The sequence below is a fragment of the Corvus moneduloides genome, chromosome Z (genome assembly GCF_009650955.1).
Source record: "Corvus moneduloides isolate bCorMon1 chromosome Z, bCorMon1.pri, whole genome shotgun sequence".
In the NCBI taxonomy this organism is placed as follows: Eukaryota; Metazoa; Chordata; class Aves; order Passeriformes; family Corvidae; genus Corvus; species Corvus moneduloides.
Window position 1 is genome coordinate 29,995,997 of NC_045511.1, and position 25,630 is coordinate 30,021,626.

Consider the following 25,630-nt stretch of genomic DNA (forward strand, 5'->3'; position numbering starts at 1 on the left):
GCAAGTTGTCCTGAGGACTCTTACTGATGAAAATTGAAGCAAAGAAGGTGTTAAGTCCTGCTGCCTTTTCCTCATCTTTAGTTACTAAATTCCACCCCCCATCTAATAATGAAGGAGATCTGCTGGAGGTTATCCTTGCCCCTCCTTTTGCCATTATTGTATTTATAAAAATATTTTTTATTATTCTTCACAGAAGTGGCCAGATTAAGTTCTAACTGGGCTTTTGCCTCCCTATTTTTTTTTTCCTACATAACCTAGCCACATCCTTAAACATTTCCTGAGTTACCTGCCCCTCTTTCCAAAGGTGATACATCCTCTTATTCTCCCTTAGTTCCTTCAGAAGTTCTTTGCCCATCCAGGTCGTCTTCTCTGAAGGCTCATCTTTCAGCACATAGGGACAAGCTGCTCCTGTGCCTTCAAGATTACTTTCTTGAAGTTTGTCCATCCTTCCTGGACCCCTTTGTTTTTAAGGGCTGTTCCCAAACTCAGAACTAACTTTCCAACTCAGCTTCTTGAAAAGGCCGAAGTCTGCCCTCCGGAAGTTTTGTTGGCGCCCCTCCTTACTTCACCAATTATTGAGAATTCTATTATTTCATGATCACTGTATCCCAAATGGCTCCCAACCATCACATCTCCCACCAACCCTTCTCTGTTTGCAAACAGCAGGTCTAGCATAGTAGGCTTGCTCACCAGCTGAGACAAAAAGCTGTCCTCCATACACTCTAAGAACCTCTTAGACTGCCTCTCCACCTCTGTGTTGAGTTCCCAGCAGGTATCTGGCAGGTTAAAGTCTCCCACAAGAACAAGGGCTGGTGATCTTGAAACATTTTCCAGTTTATAGAATAGTTCATCCACCTCTTCATCCTGGTTAGGTGGTCTGTAACGGACTCCCACCAGGATGATGGCCTTGTTGGCTTTCCCCCTCATTCTTTCCCATAGGCACATGACCACATCGTCATTAATCTCAACTTCCGTGGCGTCGAGATCCTCCCTAATACACAGAGCCACCCCTCCACCTCTTCTCCCTCGCCTGTCTCTTCTGAAGAGCCTCTAGCCATCCACTGCAGCGCTCCAGTTATGTGAGTCATCCCACCATGTTTCTGTGACGGCAACAAGGTCATAGCTTTTTTGCTGTACCATGGCTTCCAGCTCCTCTTGTTTGTTGCCCATGCTGTGTGCATTAGTGTACATGCACTTCAGCAGGCCTGCTAATTTCACTCCTGACCCTGGCTTGCCTCCCTTGCTCTCACCTCTGGAGGGACTGGTTTCATCCCCTTCCCCTTTCAAACCTAGTTTAAAGCCCTCTCAATCGGCCCTGCCAACTCATGTGCTAGAATCCTTTTGCCCTTATTAGACTGATGGAGCTCATCTGACTCCAGCAGGCCAGGTGCCGTAAAAGCTGCCCTGTGATCAAAGAACCCAAAACTCTGGTGATGGCACCAGCCCTTAAGCCATTTATTGATGATGCAGCCTCCACTGGACCTTCTCCAGTAGCTCCTTGTCTTTCTTGTACTGTGGAGCCCAGACCTGGACACAGCACTCCAGATGTGGCCTCACTACAGCTGAGTATGGGGGACAATCACCTCCCTTGACCTGCTGGCCACACTCTTCCCGATGCCCCCCAGGATCCCACTGGCCCTCCTGGCTGCGAGGGCACTGCTGGCTCATGGACAGCATGTTGTCCACCAGGACCCCCAGGTCCTTCTCCGCAGCGCTGCTTTCCAGCAGGTCAGTCCCCAGCCTGTGCTGGTGCCTGGGGTTGTTCTCCCCAGGTGCAGGACCCTAAACTTGCCCCTGTTGGACCCCATTAGGTTTCCCTCTGCCCAATTCTCCAGCCTATCAAGGTCCCTCTGAGTGGCAGCAAAGCCTTCAGGTGTGTCAGCCACTCCCCCCAGTTTTGTATCAGCTGCAAACTGGCTTAGGGTTCTTTCTACCCCTTCACCCCAGTTGTTGATAAACAAGCTGAGTAAGACTGGACCCAGTATTGATCCCTGGGGAATGCCACCACTCCAGGCCTCCAACCGGCTCCCACTCTGCTGATCACAACCCTCTGAGCTCTGCCATTCAGCCAGTTCTTGATCCAGCTCACTGTCTGTTCAGCTAACCCACATTTCCTGAGCTACAAGATGTTAAGTCAAAAGCCTTGCTGAAGTCAAGGCAGACAACATCCACTGCTCTCCCTCCCCTTGTCGACCGATCCTGCCATGCCATCATAGAAGGCTATCAGATTGATCAAGCATGATTTCCCCTTGGTGAATCCATGCTGACTACTCCCAATGACCTTCTTTTTTTTCTACATGCTTGGTGATGACTTCCAGAATGATCTGTTCTGTCACCTTTCCAAGGATGGAGGTGAGGCTGACTGGCTGGTAGGTTCCCAGATCCTCCTTCCTGCTCTTTTTGAAGATGGTACTGAGTAACACTGGCTTTCCTCCAGTTATTAGGCATTTCTCCCACTCTGTGATTTTTCAAAGACAATGGAGACTGGCTTAGCAGCACCTGCCAGCTCCCTCAGCACACTTGGGTGCATCCCATCAGGCCTGTAGATTTATGGGTGTTTAGTCTGCCTCACTGATCTCTAACCCAACTCTCTACAAAGAAGTCTTCCATTCTCCAACCTTTTTCTCTTACCTCTGAGGTCTGGGATTCCTGAGGGCTTTTCTCAGCAGTAAAGACCAAGGAGAGAAGGCATTCAGTAATTCCACCTTCTCTGTATCTTCCATCACCAGGACACCTGTATGATTCAGCAGCAGCCCCACATGTATATGTTCCTGTTGCTGCTGCTGAACTTGTAGAAGCCCTTCTTGTCCTTGATATCCCTTGCCAGACTGCATTCCAAGTAGGCTTTGGCCTTCCTTCTCACATCCCTGCATACTCTGACAATGTTCCTAATAGTCCTCCCATGTGGCCTCTCCCTTTTTTCACATCTCATAAATTTCTTTCTTCTGTTTGAGTTTTAGTAGAATCTCATCCATTTCAGTCTCCTGCCCTCTTTGCCTGATTTCTGGATCATAGGGATGCACTGGTCTTGAGGTCAGAGGAATACTGACCAGCTCTTTGGACACCCTCATCTGGAGTCCTAACCCATCAGATTCCTTCATATAGCTCTTTGAAGAGGTCAAAGTTATCTCTTTGCAAGTTTAGCATTCTTGTCCTGCTTGCTGTTTTGCTTCCCCAATGCAAGATTCTGAGTTTCTAATGGTCACTGCAGCCAATGCTGTCCCCAACCTTCATGTCTTCAACCAGTGCCTCCTGGTTTAGTAGTACAAGGTCCAGAATGCACCTTTCCTCAATGGCTCCTCCACCACTGCATCAAAGTTATCTTCACTGAGCTGCAGTTCAGGAACTTCTTGAACTGTGTGTGCCAAGCTCTGCTGCTCCTCTTAACAATATCAGTCTCCCAGGAGAATCAGGGCCTGTAACTGTGAGGCTATTTCCAGTTGCCTACAGAAAACCTCATCAACTTCCTCCTCCTCATCAGGTGGCCTGTAGTAAACACCCAAGACAGTGTCACCCATATTAGCCTGTTCCTTAATTCTCAGCCATAAACTCTCAACTTGTTCATCTGTCCCTGAGTAGAGCTTGATACATTCCAGTTGCTCTCTGACACAAAGAGCAACGCCACCACCGTGCTTCTCTGACCTGTCCCCTCTAAAAAGTATATAGCCATCCATGACAACATTCCAGACATGTCTCCGTAATTCCAATGAGAGCATGGCTCTGCAACTTCACATTGATTTCTAGTTTATTAGATTATCTTGTTTATACCACTTGCTGTGTGCGTTTGTATACAGGCACTTCACAGAGGATCAAGGCTCAACCAGGTTGCTTGAAGGGGTGTGAGAGTCATAAACACCATAGTCATATAAACCCTTGATATATTTTGCCCTATGATCCTGGCCTGGAGTGACCTATGTTATTGTATTCTGTACCTATCTGCACCCAAAAATTGTTAGTGTCTTTTCAAGACCCTGCAGTTGGGGACCTTGTGTGGGTGGGGAGTGGGAAGCAGGGGTGATCACAGGCATTTTTAAAATTGCCCTGCCCAGGCAGTTTCCCGCCTTTTGCCACATGGGGTTTGCTTTGCTGACTGTTTAATCTTTGCTTTGGCAGAGGTTTTTTTTCCCTTCCCTTTTTGGGTTCTCTTTTCATTTTTTTTCCCCCTTGTCTCGGAGGGACTCTAGTTGGTGTTTTTGGGCAGTCTTGGGGCAAAGTCTACAGGTGCCTGCCTGTTGGCGCAGAGTGGGGCAGGCCCCGCCCCAGTTCAAGCTGCTCCAGGAGAGAAGACAGTGGGAGTAGAGCCTCTCCCTTTTGTGGCAGTCTTGGGTTTGCCATTCTAGAAACTGCATTTTGCCGTTAAACTGTTTCTAAGCGAACTTTCCAAGGTCTGCTGGCAGCAAAAAAGCCAGTGAGTTCCTGGGGTCAGACACCCTGTGTCAGTGCCAATGGCGTGGTCCTTCCCCAGCACCCCACCCCACAGCCATGGTGCAGAGCACACCAGCAGCCCTGGCAGAGCCTGCGAATGCAGAAGGAAGTGGCTGCGGCAACGCGGACCCCACATGAACCAGCATCTTTCCATCTGCCTCTAGAACTGCTCTGCAGGCTCCTGCCTTCCCTGTGGGGGATGTCACCATCCTGCCTCTTCCTTCCTGGGAACATGCGGTCACCTGGGAGGTGCCATCTTCGAAGGGAAGGGTGTGATGTCACCTTCCCTTTGACCTTCAGCCATATGGCCACCTCTGGCAGGTGCCACTTCGGGAATGGGTATTTCTGGCATTTCGGGTCTCTTTGTTCCCGTGGGGTTGTGAGATTTAGCAGTTTGGTATCTAGTAGTTATTTACTACCCGCCACCCCCCCCCCCCCCCCCCCGGCATTCTGTTTGTTAATAAACTGTTATTTTTTCACTTACATCTACTTGTATCTTGTTTCTTACTGGTGCAAAGGGATCGGATGGAATCAAGGGGGAGGTTACTCATTTCTAGAGTGCCCACCTCTTTAAATTGTCTCAAACCAAGACAGATCCTCAACTTGAGCTGCAGCCAAGGAACATCTGTCTCTGCACTGGTTGGTACTCCCCTGGAAGCAATGGCACTCATTGCCGTTTGGACCCCACTCCTCAAGTCCTCCAGTTTAAAGTGCATCACACCAAACTGGCTGCCGTGCTGCCAAAGATTCTCCTGCCCTTTTTAGCCAGGGGGATCCCATTCCCTCATAATAAAGGCTACAATCATAAAAACACAACCCACTGTTATAAAATCCAAAACCTTCTCAACAGCACCAGCCACAAACCCAGATACTGATCTGCACAATGTGTCTGCCTCTGGCTGTCCCAATTTCTCTCACTGGTAGGATACAGGAGGAGATGACTTGGGCAGTGATGTTTTTCACATGCCTCACCAGGGCTTTATAGTCTTCCTTGATCCTGTCCATTTTTCGGCTCTTGGTGTCATTTGTACCCACATGAAAAAGTGTCCTTCAGGCACAAGTCAGAGTAGGCAGACAGGATGTTCTCCCCCACGCTGCTCCTATAGAACAAGCTCTCTTAATCACACTGATCGAAGTTAACATGAATTTTGTCCTCTTTACCTTCTGTTGGATGTTAAATGACTACTTGTATTGAAACATTACTAGTAACATTTTGCTCCATAAATACTACTGCGTACCAGACACTGCATTATGGTTCTGAAATAAAAAATCATTTGCAACCTCAGATCAGTGCATTAAAAACACTCCAATCAAGTATGAGGAAACACCTTAGGACTAAATGCCTTTTACTCTACTGCTTTAACATGCCCTCCAATGAATTAAGATGAATATACTCACCATGGATATTGCTTCCCAAACTGCAGCTGGAGAGCGTGAAGAATCTTATCCTGTGTATCAGCATCACGAACATGAAGAACATTTTCACCTAGACAACCAAAATTAACAAAAGAGGACAGATCAGTTCCTCAAATTGCATTAGAGTATGAGCTGCTTTAGAAATGAAAAAAAAAAATTGTTTTTATTTCCTCTGTGAGGGAAAGATGTCCACTAGATTGACATTGCTCTTCACTAGTTACGTGCCTCCCCTTGCTCCCACTAAAGCAGTGGTGACACCTCTGATACACTGTCCTGCATTACAAAACACTAGAGAGTCAAGCAAATGTACCCGTTTCTCTTCCCGTCTGACGTGTCCCCAGGTTGATGACAGGTGTACCAAACGCTCCCACCTCTCTGACACCACAGCTGCTGTTACCAATCATACAACCAGCATGAGCAACTAGCTGAATGAACTGGTCAAATGGCACATGCTTTACTGCCCGAAAATTGGGATGATGTTCAATGCCCTTCTTCCTCATCACACGAACCATCTCTTTGCTTCCTACAGAAAAACAAAGTAAATAAATGATTTAACTTCTACTTTTAAAATCAAAGTCCAGACACACAAAGGATCTAGCAGCCAGCCGTTCACTGAATTGCCAGCTCTGAACAGGTTTTGTTTCTCTTTTTATCCTTACAGTGTAAATTGCATAGCTCGGTAGGTAAGCCAAAGTTTGATCCCAGAATTCACTGCAAAAGGCTCTTTGTAGTTTTAAGTTAAGAGGCACTAATATTGCTCCGACATGTCACGTGGTTTCTCTTCATTTTCCTTCCCACACTGAAAAGCTGAAATATCCTCCAGCAATGTGAACATGGAGCTGCAGCAGATGCACCCATGAGGCTGACACCATCCAGCTATTTCCATCTGGCTGGAGGACCTGGGATAAAAGCACTCTTTTAAAGACAATCTGTTATGTGTCACTCTGTCATGAAGGTATTCTACTCACCTGCATCCACATTAGGGAATAGAACAAGTGTTCTCTTGTTGAAGGAGATGAGTGCATCTAGTGTCAGCTCAAACATCTTTATGGAATGTTTAATATCTGTGGTTACAGGATGTTGCAGAGCAACTATGTAATCTCTGGTTTTGACATCTTCACCTGTCCAAATGGAGGGCAAGAAAAGTTTTTTCATTGGCGTAGAATAGCAAGAGGAAGGCAGGACATACTTTTGAAACTACAGATGTGAAAGCCTGAAAAGTCAAGGCACTGAATGGGATATATCTAACAGATAGGTATCAATGCTAGAATAAAAATCAAGGGAGTCACAGGGTAACCTAGCTTGTTATTTGCCTCTCTAAGTACATCTCATAACTTTAGAGACCACTACCTAAATGTCAACAAACTGTTAACTTTCAAGACTACTTCTAAAGTTTTCCAAGACCAGGATCGAGAGACTGTTCTCACACCACAGTAAATCTGGAAAAACTCCTGAAGCTGCTCAGATTTTCTGGCAGTTGTCCATTCTCAAGTAAAGACTTCATTTCTTCTGCTTTAAAATAGTCAGTCATACTTGTCTTATTACACTTGATAAACATTTGTCTGCAAGGCATACTGATTGAAAAAGATTCCAGCTTCCAGGTACACATGGTAGCCATACAGGTGACTGCTTTGTCAAAGATAAAAAGCAAACATAAAACACCACTGTTTACAGGAATTATTTGTAAGTCAATGAGTATGAAACACCAAAAGCCTTTGGTACATGTTGTCCTGTCGCAGTGCATTCCTCAAAAAAAGGTTCATAATACAAATTCTGTTTGATTTTTTTGTATTAGGCCTGAAGAGCTTTGATTCTATTTAAACACATCCTTTACACCAAAATAACTGTTCATATATGACTGTTCTGCTTTTAAATTGTTCAGCTCAGAGAAATTACCCATTTAAGGAGTTATTTTTTGACTTGGCAGAAGGACCAGAAGTGTTCCATAGAACAGATTTGTAGCTTTTCAGCTGTACCTAGCAGAATACAGAATGAAAGCAAACGTAGAAAGAAATAAATGCCAGGTACTATTAACAAATGTATTACTTTTTGATTGATAGCCTACTTACTGAGTTTGTCTAGTGTTGAAAGTCATGTGAGAAAAGCTTACCTAGCCACATGCGAATAATACTCATGTAGTCCTTGTTTTTGGCAGAGAGGAGCTTGTCATATGAGGGACAGCCTGCTAAAAGGATGCGGTCGTGGTCTTCACACATGGCTATCAAGTGCTGCTCTGCACTCCTTGTGCAGCACACGTGGTAATGGGCCAGTTTGGTTATGGCATGTCTGATGGAGTCATCAATGGTCCCACTGACTTCCCCACCTTCAATGTGAAGAATGCGAATGTTCATCAGGGCTGCCGACGTGGCCAGGGCCAAAGCATCAAATCTGTCCCCATGAACTATCATAATGTCAGGTTTCAGGCGGTTGAGGACATCAGGTAACTTGACTAATGCAAGGCCCACCGACTCCACCATAGCTGCCTCATCCTCCCCTCTCACGATGGTGTGTAGTCTTGTATGAATATCAAAGTCATCTTGTTCAATCATACGATAGGTATTACTGAAGGTCAGAGAAAAAGGGTTAGAGCAAATGCAACTTGATTTTACAGCAATATCCCTTCACAAAATAAATGTGAATTACAACAGCTGTACTGCAGTTTAAAAAAAGACCTGTTTTTCACATCTTCTTCACTGAGGAAAGTGGCTTTTAAGATTTTAACAGAATATTCTCATGCATGTGAAGATCCTACCTAATATTCCAAACATCCAGTTTCTCTAGACACCTTTAAGGAGGAACTGTGCTGAACATGATCTGGAAATCCTCAGAAATCAAACTCTTTGTTTATATGTCTGCAGAGCCTTTCGGAGAATAAATGTGGCATGATTTCCTGTCAGAAAGGGTACGTTTATTGACTTTTCTGTGGACAACTGTGTAAATACAAAAGATGTGATGCAAAGATGAGGCCTGTATGTTTAAAGAAAACATCCTGCAGCTAGCACGTATTATTTCAGATTCTGTATTTTTTTAAGGCAAATCATTTTTATTTTACTGTGTGAAGTGGCTCACATTTATACAGCATAAACTTCATAACATTTCCAACTCCATTTACAAATGTCCTTCACAGACCTACCATTTTCCCAATTATGTACATTTATCTCAGAGAACTTTCTTCTCTTTCCTTCTATATTCTTTGCCTTTTGAAAGGTGAAAATCTAGGGGACAAACAAGACTGCATTTCTGGTAGTTTTGTTTCTTTTACGATTGTCATAGGTTAGCAAGCATCGTCCCGGAAGGGACGTCCTTGCTAAGAGGTGCTTACAGTTTCCTCTGGGAACTGATAGAACCTATCAGCTGGCCAGTTTGAATATGGACAATTCTCTAAGCCACTTAAAGTTGTGATCACCTCTGTGATCCACATTTAAGAATAGGCAAACTCCCCCTCCAAGCTCTCTCTCGTTTCCGCTGCTGGGGCAGGCGGCTGCAGGCCCCGTGCGGGGGCCAGCGGGCCCGGCCCAGGCCCTGCTTGGGCCAGGCCGGGCCGGGCCACGGCCATCCTGGGTCGATGGACCTGTTCCAGTCGTGGAACCCCCCCCCACTGCCTCGCCGTGGGCAGCCGGAGCGGCTCGGCTCTCCCCCCTTTCCACTGCGATAAGAAAAATTCAACATTCCAGCTGCAAAGCTGCAAGGCCGAGGTGAGAGTAACCCTTTTATTGCTGTGAAGAGCTGAAAACCTGAGGGAAGAGAGAGAGGAGATGCTTAAAGCTGAAATTCTGTTGTGAAGCTATGATATATCAGAGTATCCTGTTGTAATTTCATGAAGATCTGGGGGGTGGAGTGTTCAACTCGTAAGCAAAAGCACCTGCGTTGAGATAGGCAGATGCTGACGCAGCTGTAATTTCATGAGAAGTTTGGACAGGGAGAGATGAACCAGATGAGGACTTTTGCTCCAAACAGGAAAGGAGAAAACCTCAGTTCCTAGAGATGCTCCCAGAGATAGTCCTAACGATGAAGATGATGAAGACCCCTTGCTCCCAGGGAAGGAGAAGGGCCTCTGTTTTTTTTCTGAACGGCTCAACCTTAAAATTGTACCCCAAAAAACTTCAAGAGTGGACCCTCGAAAGCAGTTGCGGGAAAAGCTGCAAGTCGGGGGAAAGGACTCACACGCAGGCAGAGAGACTCCTCTTCCTAAATGGACTGAACAATATTTGGAAGTGGGCGGCTGTCTCGTTGTGATAATGTTTTCATAGCATGAGCAAGAAGAGACTTCTCTTTCTAAATGGACTGAACAAGGTTATTATGGAAGTGGTAAACAGACTGAACATCTTAAGGGTTGTCTTTTCACATTGTCAGTGGGAGAAGGGAGGAAGGTGGGGGGAGGAGGAGAGTTCTGAAGGTGGTATTTTTTTTTTTTTTTTCTTCTTTTAGGTCTGTTAATAAACTTCTTTATATTCTTTCAAGTTTGGTGCCTGCTTTGCATTTCTCCTAATTCTTATCTCACAGCAGATAAACAGTAATGAGTATTTTGGACCAAACCACTACAACGATCCTCCAAGTATTTCAGTAACAGGCATGTCACAGGATCACTGTCATTTGACTTCTGTTACTGTTGATTACCCCACTCACATAAGTAGAAAATGTATGTTCTGAGGACCCACTCATTTTCCAGGATGACCCAGATTAAGGGGTGCAGGGCTGGGCCCTGAAAAAAACCCAAGGAGTACCTGGGTTTTAGAATACTTACCACAAAGCAACTAACAGCAAAAACATTTGCCAGATCAAAATCTCTACCGTTTGCTTTGTGCATTACAAATAATTTGCAATATAGAGACTAGCGTTAAACACCTTGGAACTGGAAAAGTAGTATTTTGTATCACTCTGCACAAGTCTTGCAGACAGCAGAAGGTTATGTAATATAGAGAAATCAGGGCCATGTCTCTTCTCTTTAGCAAATGAAATGGGATTATTTCTCCAATTAGACAGGGTGCAATTCAACATACTAACCTGTCAAGAAGTTCAAACTTTTTCTTGTCTGGTTTTATTTTGAATCAGGTTAGTTTTGTGATGTTGAATTCACCTTGCCATATTACTGGATGGAAACAATGTCCAGTACAAAGCAAGGACCAGAGCGCTTTAATGTGCAGAAAGAGAACAGTCACCAGTGGAACATCCTGTCTTAGTAGTTTGAGATAATGTAACTTCCTCCCATCCTAGCTTATAAAATGCCAAAATTTCTCATTGGAAAGTCCAGAAAGTGTCTTTACTTGAAGATATGCTTATCCGTTTCTAAAAGTTCAACAATGCTGATATGCTGCAGACCTAAGCTGAAGTCTGATTTTGTTTTCCAAAATGGGTGTTTTCGTATCTATTTCACTTACGGGGTCCAATATGGTAAATGCAGCCTGATGAAAATCAACCACAACCCCAGAAAGACTACCCATGCTGTTCCTTCTACCTTCTCCCCAGCAACCAGGAGAATATCAGCCTGGAATGTGGGAAGTCCTGCCACGGGAAGGGGTTTGGACCAAGACATCTCATCCTCCTGGGCAGGTGATCTGACTGCTTATTTATTGAGAGTTATGGAGGGGGACTCTATTCTCTCCCGCCTAACCATATACCACAGATAACCATATATCTATCATTTTGTTGTGCATTTTGTCAGAAACACACAACCACACTCCTGCCTCCACAATGCCGGAAGTAAGAACTAACAGTATTCTCCCGGGATATGGAATATGTAAGTACTTTCTCCAGTAACTCTGTAAAGCAGAAGAGTTGCAATTTAAAATGACAGAGGAGGATTTTTTCTCTGTGAAAATTAAAAAACTGTAGCACATTTTCATTTGAAAATCACCGGGTTCTTAGGGAAAAATGAAGGACATGAGTTTCTCACTTCATACAGTCTGTGATCCTGTTTAAGGTCTCAATTACAGCATTTACATGGACCTTTCTAGAATTCCAAGACTGATTGAAAAAATGCCAGAAATACGCAATCTCAGAAGGAGCTGCAAAATAAAATTCTGGAAAAAAATGTAAAATTTTGTTGTGTACACTTATGATGCCAAGACTTTTTTTATCTAACATTCGTGTTATCATTGCTAACACCTAAGAAACATATTGGTAGAAAAAAATTCACTTTACCCATAATCATCAATCAGGTGGGAACCAAGCACTACGATATCAAGCTCAAAAAACTGTGGTTCTGCCTTAATGCCAAACATAATGGGAGCTAATTTCGAATAATCAGCACGGTTGCAAGTAGCAACACAAACACGAAGTTTGTGGTTGTTTCCATTCTTCTCCATGACTTCCTTTTGTTTCTGTTTTGAAAGATTCTTGAAGTACACCTCCTGACATAACAGAGAAAAAAAAAGTGCGTCATTAATAATAATAATTTACTTACACACTTCATGAGCAGTATACACAAGTGCAGCCCAAACTGTGGACACACAGTAACTACTCCACTGATAGCAGACACCTGGTACCTAACAGAATGAGTAAGTTCTGTTTCCAAAATTTAGAATAGAAATGTATTTTTTTCCTAGTTAAAACTCAATTTTAATACCTCTATTTCTATAAATAGGATATAAAAATTCTGTAAAAACAATATTAAGTATTATGAAATTCAACTGTAATTTAACAGTAAAATGAATTTTCCCTGTTTAGATGGAAACTTCTGTATAAGCAGAAAAATTATTCTGCCTCAGTAAATAAAAGAAAAGCTCATATTCCAAAATGACAGAATGGAACAAATTGCTGAGATGCATCCACCGACAGACTCTGTAAACAAAAGGAAAAAGTTTTTGACTAAGTCAGTTTACATATCTCCATTAAGCACATTTTGGTGAGGTAAAGTGAGTTAAACATTTACTTCTAAAGCCTTACATAACCTTTTGTAGGCCAAAATACATTAAGGAAATCAATAATACAGTATTAGGTTCAAATAAACCTATTAAAAAAGGATACAGCAATAACTCCCCCCAAAAACCCCAGATTTCCTCTCCTGCCAAACAGAAATTACTACGGTGTTAGCAAGAGTTTAAGTACCATCCTTTTGGTACAAAATCTAATGTTATGTCAGATTTTCACTCCTCTGTGCAGACCTAACTTTTTCTGGATTAATGCACATTGGTTGGTTATCTCTGACTTGAAGCAGTATCAATCTCTCTACTGATTTGCCAGGTAGAATAGCATGACAGTATATACATGATAATATTAATAGGAGCAATTCCACGCTCCTTTTAGATTGCATTGAGATTTTTTCAGTAAAGTTCTAAAAGAGAGACTACTGTGACATCACACTCGCATGAAACTTACAAAATCCAGCAACTTTTCAAGATTTCCCTATTTTTAAGACATTAGTTTAGGTTTCACCACACATGACGAAACAATACTTTGGTGTAATAGCAATGTGAGGGTGATCAGGAATCTATCCCGAGTTGTCAAAGGAAAAGTGGTATCTCTAGCCCACTTGCAACCCATTATGGCTCTGCAAAACTATGACTGGCAGTGACATTAGCCAGACTCAGATTTAGCAGACTCACTACTTTTCCTCATTTCTAAAACCACCTCTTTATGGAGATGGTTCTGAGCAGGACATCCTGTCATTATGTATGTAAAACCAGCCACTGATTCAAATAAAATTGTGTTCAAGATGTGAATGTCACTTCTGAGACACCTGTAAGCTTGTCTTCGAAACTGCATGAACAATATTAGTGTAACTAGAAGCAAACCTCTCACAAGACTCTTCAAGTCAGCCACTGCTGCATACATATTCTATATTATATAAACCAAGAAGCCAGAGTAAAGAACTACAAAATAAGGAAGTGACAAAGCAAACTTTTCTGAAGTCTGTTAACTCCAAGTTACCTGTATGAGCTAGGATCACCACGAGCCCTCTGACAAAGCAGCTTCCTTTCATTTATGCAAAACAGGCTTTTAAGAAGCAGAATAGTTTTCTGTCCTCCTTCTCTTCAAGCATTGTCTAAAATTCTAAAAACCTTCCATCCAGACACAGAAGATACCATCTCCTAAAATAGTAGATCTGTAAGTTGTGAAAAAATAAAATCTCATGTTTCACCATACCTACAGATCCAACAGAACTGAATCACTAGACCACACATCTTTCCAGCCATGCAGACCACATTTAATTACAGTTGGTATTTGGCTGTAATAATGATCTCTCGAAATAATTTTAGAGGTAGACGTGGAGACACTCCAAATCTGTCTGAATTGACTAGAATTAAAGGCAATTCCTGTTATTTGTCAATTTAAACTTCTGTTAACATTATGTTTTAGTAAGCTCAAAGCAGAATTATTTCCAGTACTGCCTTAAAACTCTGTAACACAATAGTTTAAAAAGCTGCCAAGTGAGCCATGCACTGGTCTTGGTACAGACGGGTTTTCTATTGCTGTCAATTTTAAACACCTGCTTATCTGAAGAACCAAAATATTTACCCTAGCAAAAGGTAGGTAACAATGCAATGTAAGTGTCAACTGCATGTGGAAATTTACCACTAATTAAAGTGTTTTATTGTTTGCCAGGATAACATGGATGTTTTCTAAAGAAACGTGATGTATTGCTACATCACAGTTTAACAAAAGGCATTTTTATATCCTGAGAATAATTTTTTCTGAGCCTAAATGCAAAAATAATTCTGTATTCTCAGACAGTATTCACTGTCAACAAGTAATGGCCAAGTCCCTTCAGCCATTAACAGGAAATTCCTTCAAGCAGAGCTGTGATGCCCTAGCTACAAAATTTTGTTACCACTGTGATTTTAGAATTTATTATCAGCTTTTGTAGGCAAATCATCTCTTTTCAGAACTGTTCACCAAAACTATTTGAAATAATTAATCACTAACAGTCGCCTCTTAGATTCTAGTGTTTGATGACATACTGAGTTTCACCTACACAGAACTCTATAGCTGGGGGATCCTCCTGCTCCAAGGTATACCTTTTCTGCCTTGCAGGGACTAGCAATTTTTAGCAGAAAGGACAAGAAACAAAACAGTCTTCCATTAAGGACTGCTTGAAATAATTAATCCCCACGTGTTTTGGTCTACTGCTCTTCTACATCCCATCCTAAAGCTTTTAGATTATTACAGATTCAAGGACTTTTTAAGACTGGGAAATTCTGGGCCAGACTTTACAGCAGCCTAGCAGCTACAATTTGTTAGCAGTCCTCAGAACATGAGACACCCCTCGATCACTGTTTCACAAACAAATGACACCAGCTGTATATTCTACATTCACACCTCTGAAACACCGTGTTATAAAAGCAAAGAGCCTGGAATACTCCAGGCTACACCAGTGTCTACACTCTGCGTATGCCCATGTGTTGAGGGCAATGTCATCTTCCCACTTGCTTGGCTGTGTGGCATACAGGATAGTCTGTCCTGAACTCTTCCCATACCACGTACATGTATGTGTATTCCTGCCACCCTTCCCCACCCATGGAGCAGAGCCACTGTTCGCCTGTGTGCACACACACCCAGGGCCTCTTCCTGCAGCCCAGTGCAGATGACCAAACACCAAACCAAGTCTTTTAGACACCCTCGAATGCCGCTGTGAGAGTGGAAAAGCATCCATCTCCCTGCAGACGTGTTAGGGCAAAAAACGCTCCCACCATTCCCCCCACAAAATGCAGCTGATGTCTTCACCAGGCACCTTCCTTGTGTGAGGGATCACGCCCTGTGCTTCTCCAGAATATTGATACACCAAGAATCACAGAATATGCCGAGTCGGAAAGGACCCACAAGGATCATTGAGTTCAACTCTTATCCTTGCACAGGACACCCCAAGAATCCATGTGCCAGCGAGCATTGTCCAAACGCTTCCTGAACTCCGTCAGGCTGGTGCTGTGACCACTTCCCTGGGGAGCCCGTTCCAGCCCCCCTCTGCGAGAAGAGCCTTTTCCTAATATCCAGCATAAACCTCTCCTGGCACTTCAGGCCATTCACTTCTTACATAAGTGGAGGGTCTGCCCTGGTTTTCCCCCCCCCCCCCCCCTTCCGCACACCCACACCCCGGGAAAAGCCGCGCCTGCGCCCCGCCGCTCTCTCTCTTCTTCCGGACAGTGTCCGTGCGCACCTTTCCCCTGCGGAGGCTGTGGATCCCGGCATTTCCCGGGGACCCGCGCCCGCATCTCCGGGACTGTGGGTCCCCGCGTTTCGCGGGGGCGCGCCCCGGCCCGCGCCCTGCGCCGCCCTCAGGCGCAGTCGCGCCCCCGCCGCGATCCCGCCCCCGCGGAGCTCCCGCCGCTCCCGCCCCGCCGCCTCCCGCGCATCTGCGGAGCGCCTGGCCCGGCCCGGGCCCAGGTTCTGCGCGGCCGCCCCGCAGTCACCTTGCCCTGCGCCAGGACCGCGGCGGCGGCGCCGGACCGCTCGCATCCGTCGGAGCAAGCCCCGCCTCGCAGGAAGTGAGCACCGCGGAGGGGCTGCCCGAGCCGCGCCCCGCAGCCGCCCCGCCGGGGACCGGGCAGGCGGCCCGAGCAGCCCCCGGCTGGGCGCCGGGCAGTCCGCCCGGTGTCTGTAGGGCCGCATGCAGGTCTGCCTTCACAGAATCACAGAACCAATTAAGTTGGAAAAGACCTCTGAGGTCATCGAGTCCAACCTATGACCCAACACCACCTTGTCAACCAGATCATGACAGTGAGTGCCACATACAGTCTTTCCTTAAACACCTCCAGGGACGGTGGCTCCACCACCTCCCTGGGCAGCCCATTCCGGTGTCTAATCACCTTCTGTGAAGAAATTAATCCTAAAGAGGAACCATATCGTTGAGGTGGAACAGACTCTGCCTGTCGGTTTATATATGGAATACTCCATATATACACATCTGAGCAATCTCGTTAAAACTGCTGGATGATCTCACGGCTTCAGTGCCGACTGCCATCACGTTAAGAGCTTTTAACGTAGAGCTGTCAGAGAACTACGGGCTGTGGGGTTGCTGTAGGAGATACACAGTGAGGACAGACAGCCTACAGGGGTCATGGAACAAAAAGGCAGTTGCCCAGTTGTGCAGGCTGTGAGGAACTGCAGCTCACCAGTCAGGGCACCTGCCAGTAGATCATTAAGAGTGCCTGGGTATGATGCAGAATTCTATAATTTTGGTGTTAATTCAGCCCAGGGTGTTGCCAAATGACAACTTCACTGGCATGTGGTGCAATGAAAAAAGCAGTTCAACCGGCTACCAGGTGTTGCTGTCATCTGTGTGTTCCAGTTGACTGTAAAAGGGATGTGGTCTGTTTTCTCAGGCTGGAGGTGTTTCGAGGTCAAGCCACACATTAGTGAGGTGACTGTGACTTGGATCCTAGTTCAATATCTGAGGCACCATCTGTAACAACAGCAACCTGTGCACATTATATTCTGCTATAGAAACAACTTTCCAGTAACATTCAGAAACCTTTCAGTAGGTGGTGTCATACAGTCCTAGTAAAAGGACAATTTTTCACCCATTTTTATCCTTCTGATCTCACATTTGTGTGGCTGAGTCTAGTGTGGTAGGGCCATACATCTTAACAAGCCTGTGCCAACATTCAGCTATTTTGTACCTGAACTTTGCCACAGTTTTTCAGTCCAGATTGTATCTTTGTTCATCCATGTAATACCTGAGAGGTCTCAAATCTCTTCTACTTTTGCCCTTTAATTCTTAGAAAAATTAGCCATAAGAGTGACTCCTGTGTCTGACATACCTAGAAAAAAGTAGGTGCAAGGAATGAGATAGTTGCATTTCTGGCCTTTACCAGGGAGAAAAAGGTTGACTTTTCTAGCAGTTACAAATATTTGTTTAAAAAGGCTTTGAATACTGAAGTCTTCGACTTAAAAAAAATGTCCTCACTGGGATTATTAAAAACCCTTTAAGACTTGCCCTTGGGGATTTAAAGTGATGATTTGCCTGTTTCCCAAGAGAGCTAGAAAGAATCTTATCCTATTGTGATGTTCAGAAAGTCCTCAGACAGCTGTGGTTCAATGAGTCATAGCTCCTCAAAGACTCGGAGTTTTAAGAATATTGCAGCACACCCACTTCTGAAATTACCAGGGAGCTTTGCTTACAATACTGACCAGATGTACTAATAGCAACTGGAAGGCACCTTACATTCAATTCATGTCCCATTTAAATTGTTTTCATTGTTTTCTGCATCACTAGATTTCCTTTATGCACATTGGCCATTGCTTAAAAACCCATGTACATTCTGGAAATGTCATTATAAATAAATCTGAATTGTCTCCTCTAAATGCTTTCAGGTTATGATAAGCTTACTAGCATATCTATAGTGGGTTTCACTGAAACAAAATGCTTTAGAAGAGCCTGAATCATATGTGAGCATAAGTGTATGGAAGTGTGAACATATGGACAGATTCTGGTTTATACTGATACTGACACAGATAGAAGCAACTACATTGAGAGTTAATTATTCTTACAACAGCATCAGTGCATCTCTTCATGTGATTTTTCTGGAAATGTTCTAATGGTGTTTCAGCATGTTGCAGTAGAAGGTGCAGAATAAACAAGAAAGTTTATTCTCCTTTTGGTTATTCTCCCCCACAGACCTCACATATTTCATAAACAAGATGAAATTTTTCTTGTTACTGAGTGAGCCCTGCCTCAAGGCTTTCCAGCAGAGAGATAAATGCTATGCAGAGAGATGATATGGGAGCAGAAGCCTCAGCCCATAATCTGCCTGCTCCAGTCAGTTTTATGCTTTGCTGCTCAAAATCTCCAATGACACTTGAAGAGGGCCTCCTGTCTTTGACAAAGCCTGTGGCTCTGATGGGGTTCATTAGAGGTGTAGGGTCTCAGTATCCAGATAATTCATTAGCCCTTCCCTCATCAAAAACCTTTGCAGGAATGGTAAAGGCCCTGCAGAGACTAAATAGACATTAGTGCCAAAGTGTTGGGAAATGTTGGAGATGAGGAGCTTTCTTCTTCTGGGAAAGATCATGTTGCTTAAGATCTGAACAGAAGAACCAAGATCAATGGGTTTGGTTTCCAGCTGGTTTGGATTCATAAGAAACCCATCCTGAAAGAGGTGAAAGGTGCTGAACATGGATTGTCTGTGCATGACTATGCCCAGGAGATGGATATTGTGGATGGACAGAGTCAGTAGCACTCTGATCTTCTGCACTAAGCTAAGCACTGTGTTGCTTCTTCCCTTCTGAAAGCAGAGGATTATGACTTTTCAACATCTACATGATGTGAAACTTTTATTATTTCTACTTAACTTTTCATTTATATCTGTTTTATTTATGTCAAAGACAGCTGCTGAGTGTAAGAAGGTGAAAGCTTCCACTAAGATTTTCAAGAGCAGCTGTCTGTGACCGCCTCATTTTTTCACTTCACATTCTGTACTGTCCAGCCTGAAACACCTGAAAGAAACTTGAATTTTAAAGATAAGGGCCATAGTGCTTTCAGAAAAACAGGTCCTTCTTACACAGCCAAACTAATAACCTCTGAAGATTCTGGCACAGTAGTGTTCAGCTACTGTGAGTGCACTCCATTGAAAATATCCCTTATAGGAAGAGACTAAGTACCATGTACTACCATGATATAAGGACAATATAAACAGTTACACGCAGTAGGGAAAGCATAACAAGTTTTACCTTCCTGCATTTTCCCATTTGTTCTTCCCAGCTGAAACTGCCAGGTGAGCTGTGCAGTTAATAGCAATTGTAGGCAACCACATCACAGCTCATATCTGATGTTCCATAGAAAGGGAAGAGATCAGGGATAAGACACTGCCATAGATGCTATGAAGAGGGAAATCTTCTCATTACAACACAGATCTCTTACATCTTTGCTCAGTGTCTTATGCTAACACAAAATGGGGATCTACATGTGGATAAAATTGTAAGACACAGAATTCCCAGCTAAGGCAGAAGAAATCAACAACTGTATGAAAATTTGTTCTTTGTCTCTGGAAAGATACTGTCCAAAGAAATCAATGAAGCTGGTGAAGGGAAGTATCTTATGAGGAGCAACTGAGGGACCTTATCGCTCTCTACATCTACCTGAAGGGAGGTTGTAGCAAGGTGGGGATCAGTCTCTTCTCCCAAGTAACAAGTGATAGGACAAGAGGAAATGGCCTCAAGGTGTGCCAGTGGAGGTTTATTCTTGGATATTTGGAAATATTTATTCACTGAAAGGGTTATCTAGCATTGTAAGCAGCTGCCCAAGGAAGTGCTGGAGTCACATCCCTAGAATTATTTAAAAGGCATGTAGATGTGGCACTTAAGGACGTGATTTAATGTTGGACTTGGCAGTGTGGTATTAATGGTTGGACTCGATGACCTTAAGGTTCTTTTCCAATCTAAATAATTCCATGAGTCGGTGTTAAAATTAGGGGCTTCAAAAACCGAAACAAGCAGAGTTGTGAATCTCATTGACATAATTAGGAATTAGTAAAAAATATCCCATTTTTTTTTCAGAGTTGCCAATGTTCTATAACAGATTAACAGTCCCTTTTTTCCTTATTGGAAAGATGGCATATTCTGGTGTCTGGTGTGTTACAAAATAATTGCATTTCCACATATCCTATAAAATGTGATAAAGTTTATTGTAACTAGCTAGAATTGTATAATGTGATAGATGCATGACAGAAAAAGCTACCTCTGTTTTACAAAATTCCTTGATCGGGTGTGTGTGTATGGGGTAAGATAATATCCATCTGAAACCCATGCTAAGCACTGGAAAGAGTGCTGGAAACCTCAATAGTTTGGGTTTTTTTCCCAGCTCATTCAATGTCTTGAGCCTTTATCTTAATTTCAGCTAAAAAAACCACCAAGCCACAAAACTTTTCTTTCCCATTCTCTCTCTAAAAATAGTGGAACTGGCCCACTTTCTGCTGTCATCATGTGACTAACTCTGCTTGTGTGATCAGTTTAATTCTTCAGGAGGGTCTGTTTTCTTCACTTGTACTAAATGCTGTTAAAATTATGGTTTGTCTGTTTCTTCTGAAGCTCCACTCCTTGTTCAGTCCTGCTGGAGTAACTATGATTGCTGCTGCTGATTGTTGACACACATCAGACATCCACTGGGAAATCTGACACAGTTCAGCATACCCAAGCTGGCTTCAAACCAGTTGGTCTTGAACAATGATGGCAGCCTAGACTGGGGTGATTCTTGTGGTGTAATTCTTCCTCTTACTGTGATGTGCATCTACATCTCTTGATCAGTAGACAATGTGGTTTGCTTAAAACAACTTGGAGTATATTCAAAATGGAATGAGTAGAGTGGCTGTATATACGCAGAGTATTTGGACATGAGCCACTACAGAATCAACTCGATTGGAAGCTGTCATCACTAGGTAAGGCAGTGGGTAACTTAGCCAAATACCAGATCCCAGTTTCCACCTCAGGTACAGGTGGGAGAATTATTTGCTATGAATACCTGGTTGAGGAAACCATGCAGAAGAAGCAGCCAGGTTAGCAACAGCCAAAGATGCAAATGTCTCTCATTTGTGAAAGTCTGGAAAGAAAGTCCTCTGTTACGCTTTCCCAGTTCTGATGTTAAGACTGCCTCATTTTTTCACTTCAAATTGACATGAAAGCTGAAAAGAAAGTTAAAAGTCTGGCAGGAAGGAGGAATCAAACTCTGGGCACTTCTCACTATTTATAAATACCTCCTGTGTTGCAAACAGGTCAAGAGGTTCCTCTCTGCTCTTCTTGTCCAACTGGTTTTTTTTTTTAATCTCTCCTAATCCTTCTGAGGCTCTATGGCATCTTACTTGAATGCAACTGTGGTTTTAAATGTGACCATCAGATGACAACTATTTAAAATATTGTGTGTTTTCTTATAATGGCTAGTTTCTAATTTTAAGGAGTACTAATTCTACTACATAATTTAAAAAAATCCATTAAGAAGTGATCTAATATCAGAACTAAAGAATTATAATAGTAAACATGTATTTCCACCCTATATTCAATTTTAAAATAGTTTCTTTCACGTGTAGTTTGCGGATTTTGGCTATTAACTGCACTATGAAAAAAAATGTGATGAAAGAAGAAAATGAGATTGTAAAATTACAGTTAGAGTACAAAGCATATAGTCAGTTTACACTTACCAAGACAGATGAGGAAATTTTGTGAGACAGAGAATATAAAATGCACAAAGAAGTGTAGCAGTAGCTACCTTTCACTAAGTCTAAATTCTCCTGTCTTGGAAGCTTTTAACACACTGGGTATTATTGAGTTATTCAAATGTTTCCTTTAATCATATGACTCTCAGAGGAATCTTAAATCTTAACCTATTACGTGGCTACTATAATTCCTTGAAACAATTTCAGATTTTCCATTTGAAGAAGCTTGTAGAGATGCAACAGAAGGCTTAAGTGCCAGTTGAAATCAGAGTGGTATTAGGCATTCCACAAAAGTACATCTTTGTTTTTAATTCTGGGTCAAGAATAAAATCTCATTTTTTAGAGTATCTATAGCCCTTATTTTCATTACCAGAAATGTCCAGAAAAAGTTTGGTTTTTCCAAACAACAAATAAAAGTCAAGGAAAAGTAAAAACAAGCACACAATTTTAAAAGAAGTACTGTCTCTAAAGTCTTCAACCAACAAACCTTCTGAAAATGTGCTTTGCCTGGACAGTAAATCATGATCTTGATGATGAATAGCAAATCTTTGGAATTCATCATGATATTTAGGAAAAAAACCTGAAAAACCCCACATGCTAAATTGCCATTTACTTCTTTCCTTCTGGCTTTTTGATACTTATCTGGAAAATAGTCACATTAAGAGCATCTGAGTCAGTTGTTATTCTAGAACAGTGTAATTTTCTCAGCTGTATTTGCTATCCATGTTCTTTTATTAAAGCTTTGATTTAGTACTGGATGTTTTAATGTTTTAATGAAAAAATAGTTCAGAATTACAGAAACATATAAGGAACTGCTAAAATATTCCCTGATTTTTGCAGGAAGAGCAACTCTTCAGCAGACATTCTAACAAACACCCATGTCCACAGGCTGTGCCGAGTCCCTCCGGGAAAGACCATACACTATTAAGAGAATAGCAGCCTATTTTCCCAAGACCTTCTGTGTGCCAGGGTGTAGGAGGTTGCTCAGATTCATGTGGACACAGACCACTTTCTGACTGGCCTGGCTGCTGAGCAGTATTTATAAGAAACTCAGCCTGAGTGTCCCTGACAATGAGACTCCAGGGTGTGAGAGGCTCTCCCCTCCTACTTTTCCTGTGCTTTTTGAAACCCTCCTGTGTGTGTCTCTGAAAGGCAGTCATGAGTTATGCATTGTGTAGCATGCTCTCATGCCTGTATTTTCTCATACAAAGATGGAATGACCCACCTCAATCTTTTGATTAGAATTAAAATTTGATTAAAATTGTAAGTAAAAGCATACAATTTGAACAAGATTTTGAAAAGGCCATTCCTGTATTTTCAAAGCTAAGTACTTAGTGGAAAAATCACTATGATTGGCTTCTACCACATGAAATCATGCTTGTTTACAGAAAATACTATGATGGTCCTTGACTCTGCTCTAGTGTCAATTTTACATAGCCCATAAAAATCTGCCTTCCCCAGGCAGTACAGTATTGATGGGAATCATGACCCCAAGGGTGGGCCACCAATCTCCTTACCAGCTGAAATTCTCCAGGCTGCAGGTAGACTTGTTAAGTGTAATATGCTTAAAGAACAATGCAGCAGAGGTGAGAAATCTTCTGGTAGAAGAGTGCTCCCAAGTCAGACAGTCCACATAGTTCCTGTGTACTGATATTCACATTTAAAGTCTTGGGGGATATGCAAAAATTGTATAATTTCCATCAGCACCCTTGATTCCCTTAATATGAATTGGGAGCTTTGTTAATTTTCACTTTTGTCCCTGAGTTGGTTTATTCTTCAGTATCTGATGTGCTGACATGGTGGTTTCAGATTTGGACTCAGAGCACCACAGGAAAACACTGCTCCAAGAGGGCAAAAAATGTCAATTAATTTCTTACTTAAAAATAAGTACAACTGATATATTTTCAGTCCTTTTTGGAAATCCATTTCTTTAAAGCCTAAATCTGAGTCCTAGATGGATGCCTTCACTGGTGAATATCCAAGGTGATATTTCTCAACACCTCCAGATCTCAGGGAGACCTGGTGCCAAATCTGAAGTCAAAGCTGGCTGGAACACAAGAGGAAAGGGAGGATATGTAAAGAAAAGCTTCAGAGAAAGAACTGACACGGTAGAACATTCAGATTGAAATGGAATAGGCCTTTTTGCATAATAGGCACACACCTTTTGTTTTGTATTTTGGCAGACATCACCTCTGATACCTTTTCCACACCCGTCAAGCATGCAGAGAGCTATAGCTCCTGGTAGTTAAAACCAGCTGGCAGTCAGCCACAAAACCTGCTCTACAGGTGGCAAAGTGAATGGCCTGGGGCAACGGCATTATTAGGACTACTTCCCGCAGTGGCACTGCTGGCCAAATGGCAAGGAATCTGGACCTCTCCCATGGGTTTTAGCCCCCTTGCCAGTGCCATCTTCCCAACCTTTCTGCACTTGCTGTCCTCCCTGCTGTACGGCTCCCCTCTGCCTTCCCCTCAATATTGTGCTGACTTCACATGTTAGCCGAATGTCTTCTGAGAAAACCTACCTAAAAAATTTCCTCACAGAGCTCAAGTCCCCTTGTTATCCTGCCTGCATTCATGCTTCTTCTCCGAAACCCTGTCCACATCCTGCTTGAAAGTGAATCCTTGGAGCGAGCACGCCTTTCTTCCTAATGTGCTTGTATAGCACCTGGCATGTTGAGGCCATCCGTCACTGCCACAGGTATATCAACAAAATAAAACTGAAAATTATTCTAGACGCGGGCCGAGACCACGCTCCAGGGTGAGTGAACCTAATGTGTGTGAATCTAATTTCTCGTCTCCCAAATAATAGAAAGGTAGCCACAGTTACAAGGAACAGTGTGCTAGCTTTGGGAAGGTCACCGGCTCCCCTAGCTTGCTATGCACTGGGTAATGAAAAGAGAATCCGGAGAGAAAGGGCACAAATGGGCAACCATTCAGCACAGGTCTCACGAGAACTTATAAACGCCCAGCTTATCAAGCCGGCACGGCCCCAAATCCCGTGTGCCCGATAGAGACACGGAGATACAGAGGCGGGTCCCGCCATGGCCCTGGCGACGGCGCCTGCCGTGACATCCTCGCCGAGCGGGCAGGGAAGCTCCCTCCCGGGTGCATCCCCCCACGCCGGGAGCCGGCTCGGCGCAGGGCTCGGCGGAGCGCTGCCTCCCCGGCCGCCCGCCCGGGGGCTCAGCCGCGGCTCGGCCCCGCAGCGCCCCCGGCCCGCCCGCGGCCCCCGCGCCCAGCCCTGACTTACGTGGGGGCCGCGGGCCAGCGGCTCCCGGCGCGGCGGCGCGTTCGTCCCCATGGCGGCCGCCGCTCCCCGCCGCTTTCCCGGGCGGGCTCTGCCGCTGCCAAACCGAGACGCACCCGGCGCCGGGGCCACGCCGCGGGAGAGGCACCCGGGGCCGGGGCCACGCCGGGACCGCCCCGCAAGCGCCGCCCTCCGCCCGCCGCCGGGAGGGGTCCGCGCGCCGCCGAAGGGTCGAGGGATGACGGGCTCTGCTGAGACTTCCTCGTGTTCCGGAGTGATCCAGGCATGCTGGGGACCAAGGCTTTGGCACGCCGTGCGCTAAGGCCGTCCCGCTATCCCTACAGGGCAGCATGGGAAGCGGGGTCCTACTCCGAATATTCCCCGGTATCGCCTCCTAGTGCTCCCCTGTGCCTCGGAGAGCCATTCTCCGGCTGGCTACCCTCAGAGCTCGCACAGTGGTGAG

General features: G+C 44.1%; 1 protein-coding gene across 4 annotated transcripts in view; it reads right to left on the bottom strand.

Annotated features, from left to right (window-relative positions):
• Positions 1-25,270, bottom strand: part of GNE (glucosamine (UDP-N-acetyl)-2-epimerase/N-acetylmannosamine kinase) — a 37,557-nt gene extending 12,287 nt beyond the window's left edge. Inside the window, exons 1-6 of one of the 4 annotated variants that reach the window (XM_032097441.1) lie at positions 25,171-25,270; positions 11,983-12,191; positions 7,952-8,403; positions 6,810-6,962; positions 6,152-6,364; positions 5,824-5,911 (exon numbers count right to left, since the gene is read on the bottom strand). In XM_032097441.1, the coding sequence (XP_031953332.1) occupies positions 5,824-5,911; positions 6,152-6,364; positions 6,810-6,962; positions 7,952-8,403; positions 11,983-12,191; positions 25,171-25,221 (1,166 nt within the window). In that variant the 5' untranslated portion in view covers positions 25,222-25,270. Of the gene's footprint in view, positions 1-5,823; positions 5,912-6,151; positions 6,365-6,809; positions 6,963-7,951; positions 8,404-11,982; positions 12,192-13,710; positions 15,634-15,934; positions 16,065-16,187; positions 16,288-25,170 lie in introns of those variants that run through there. The other 3 variants (XM_032097443.1, XM_032097445.1, XM_032097442.1) reach the window with 3 other exon arrangements.
• Positions 25,271-25,630: the final 360 nt, after the last annotated feature.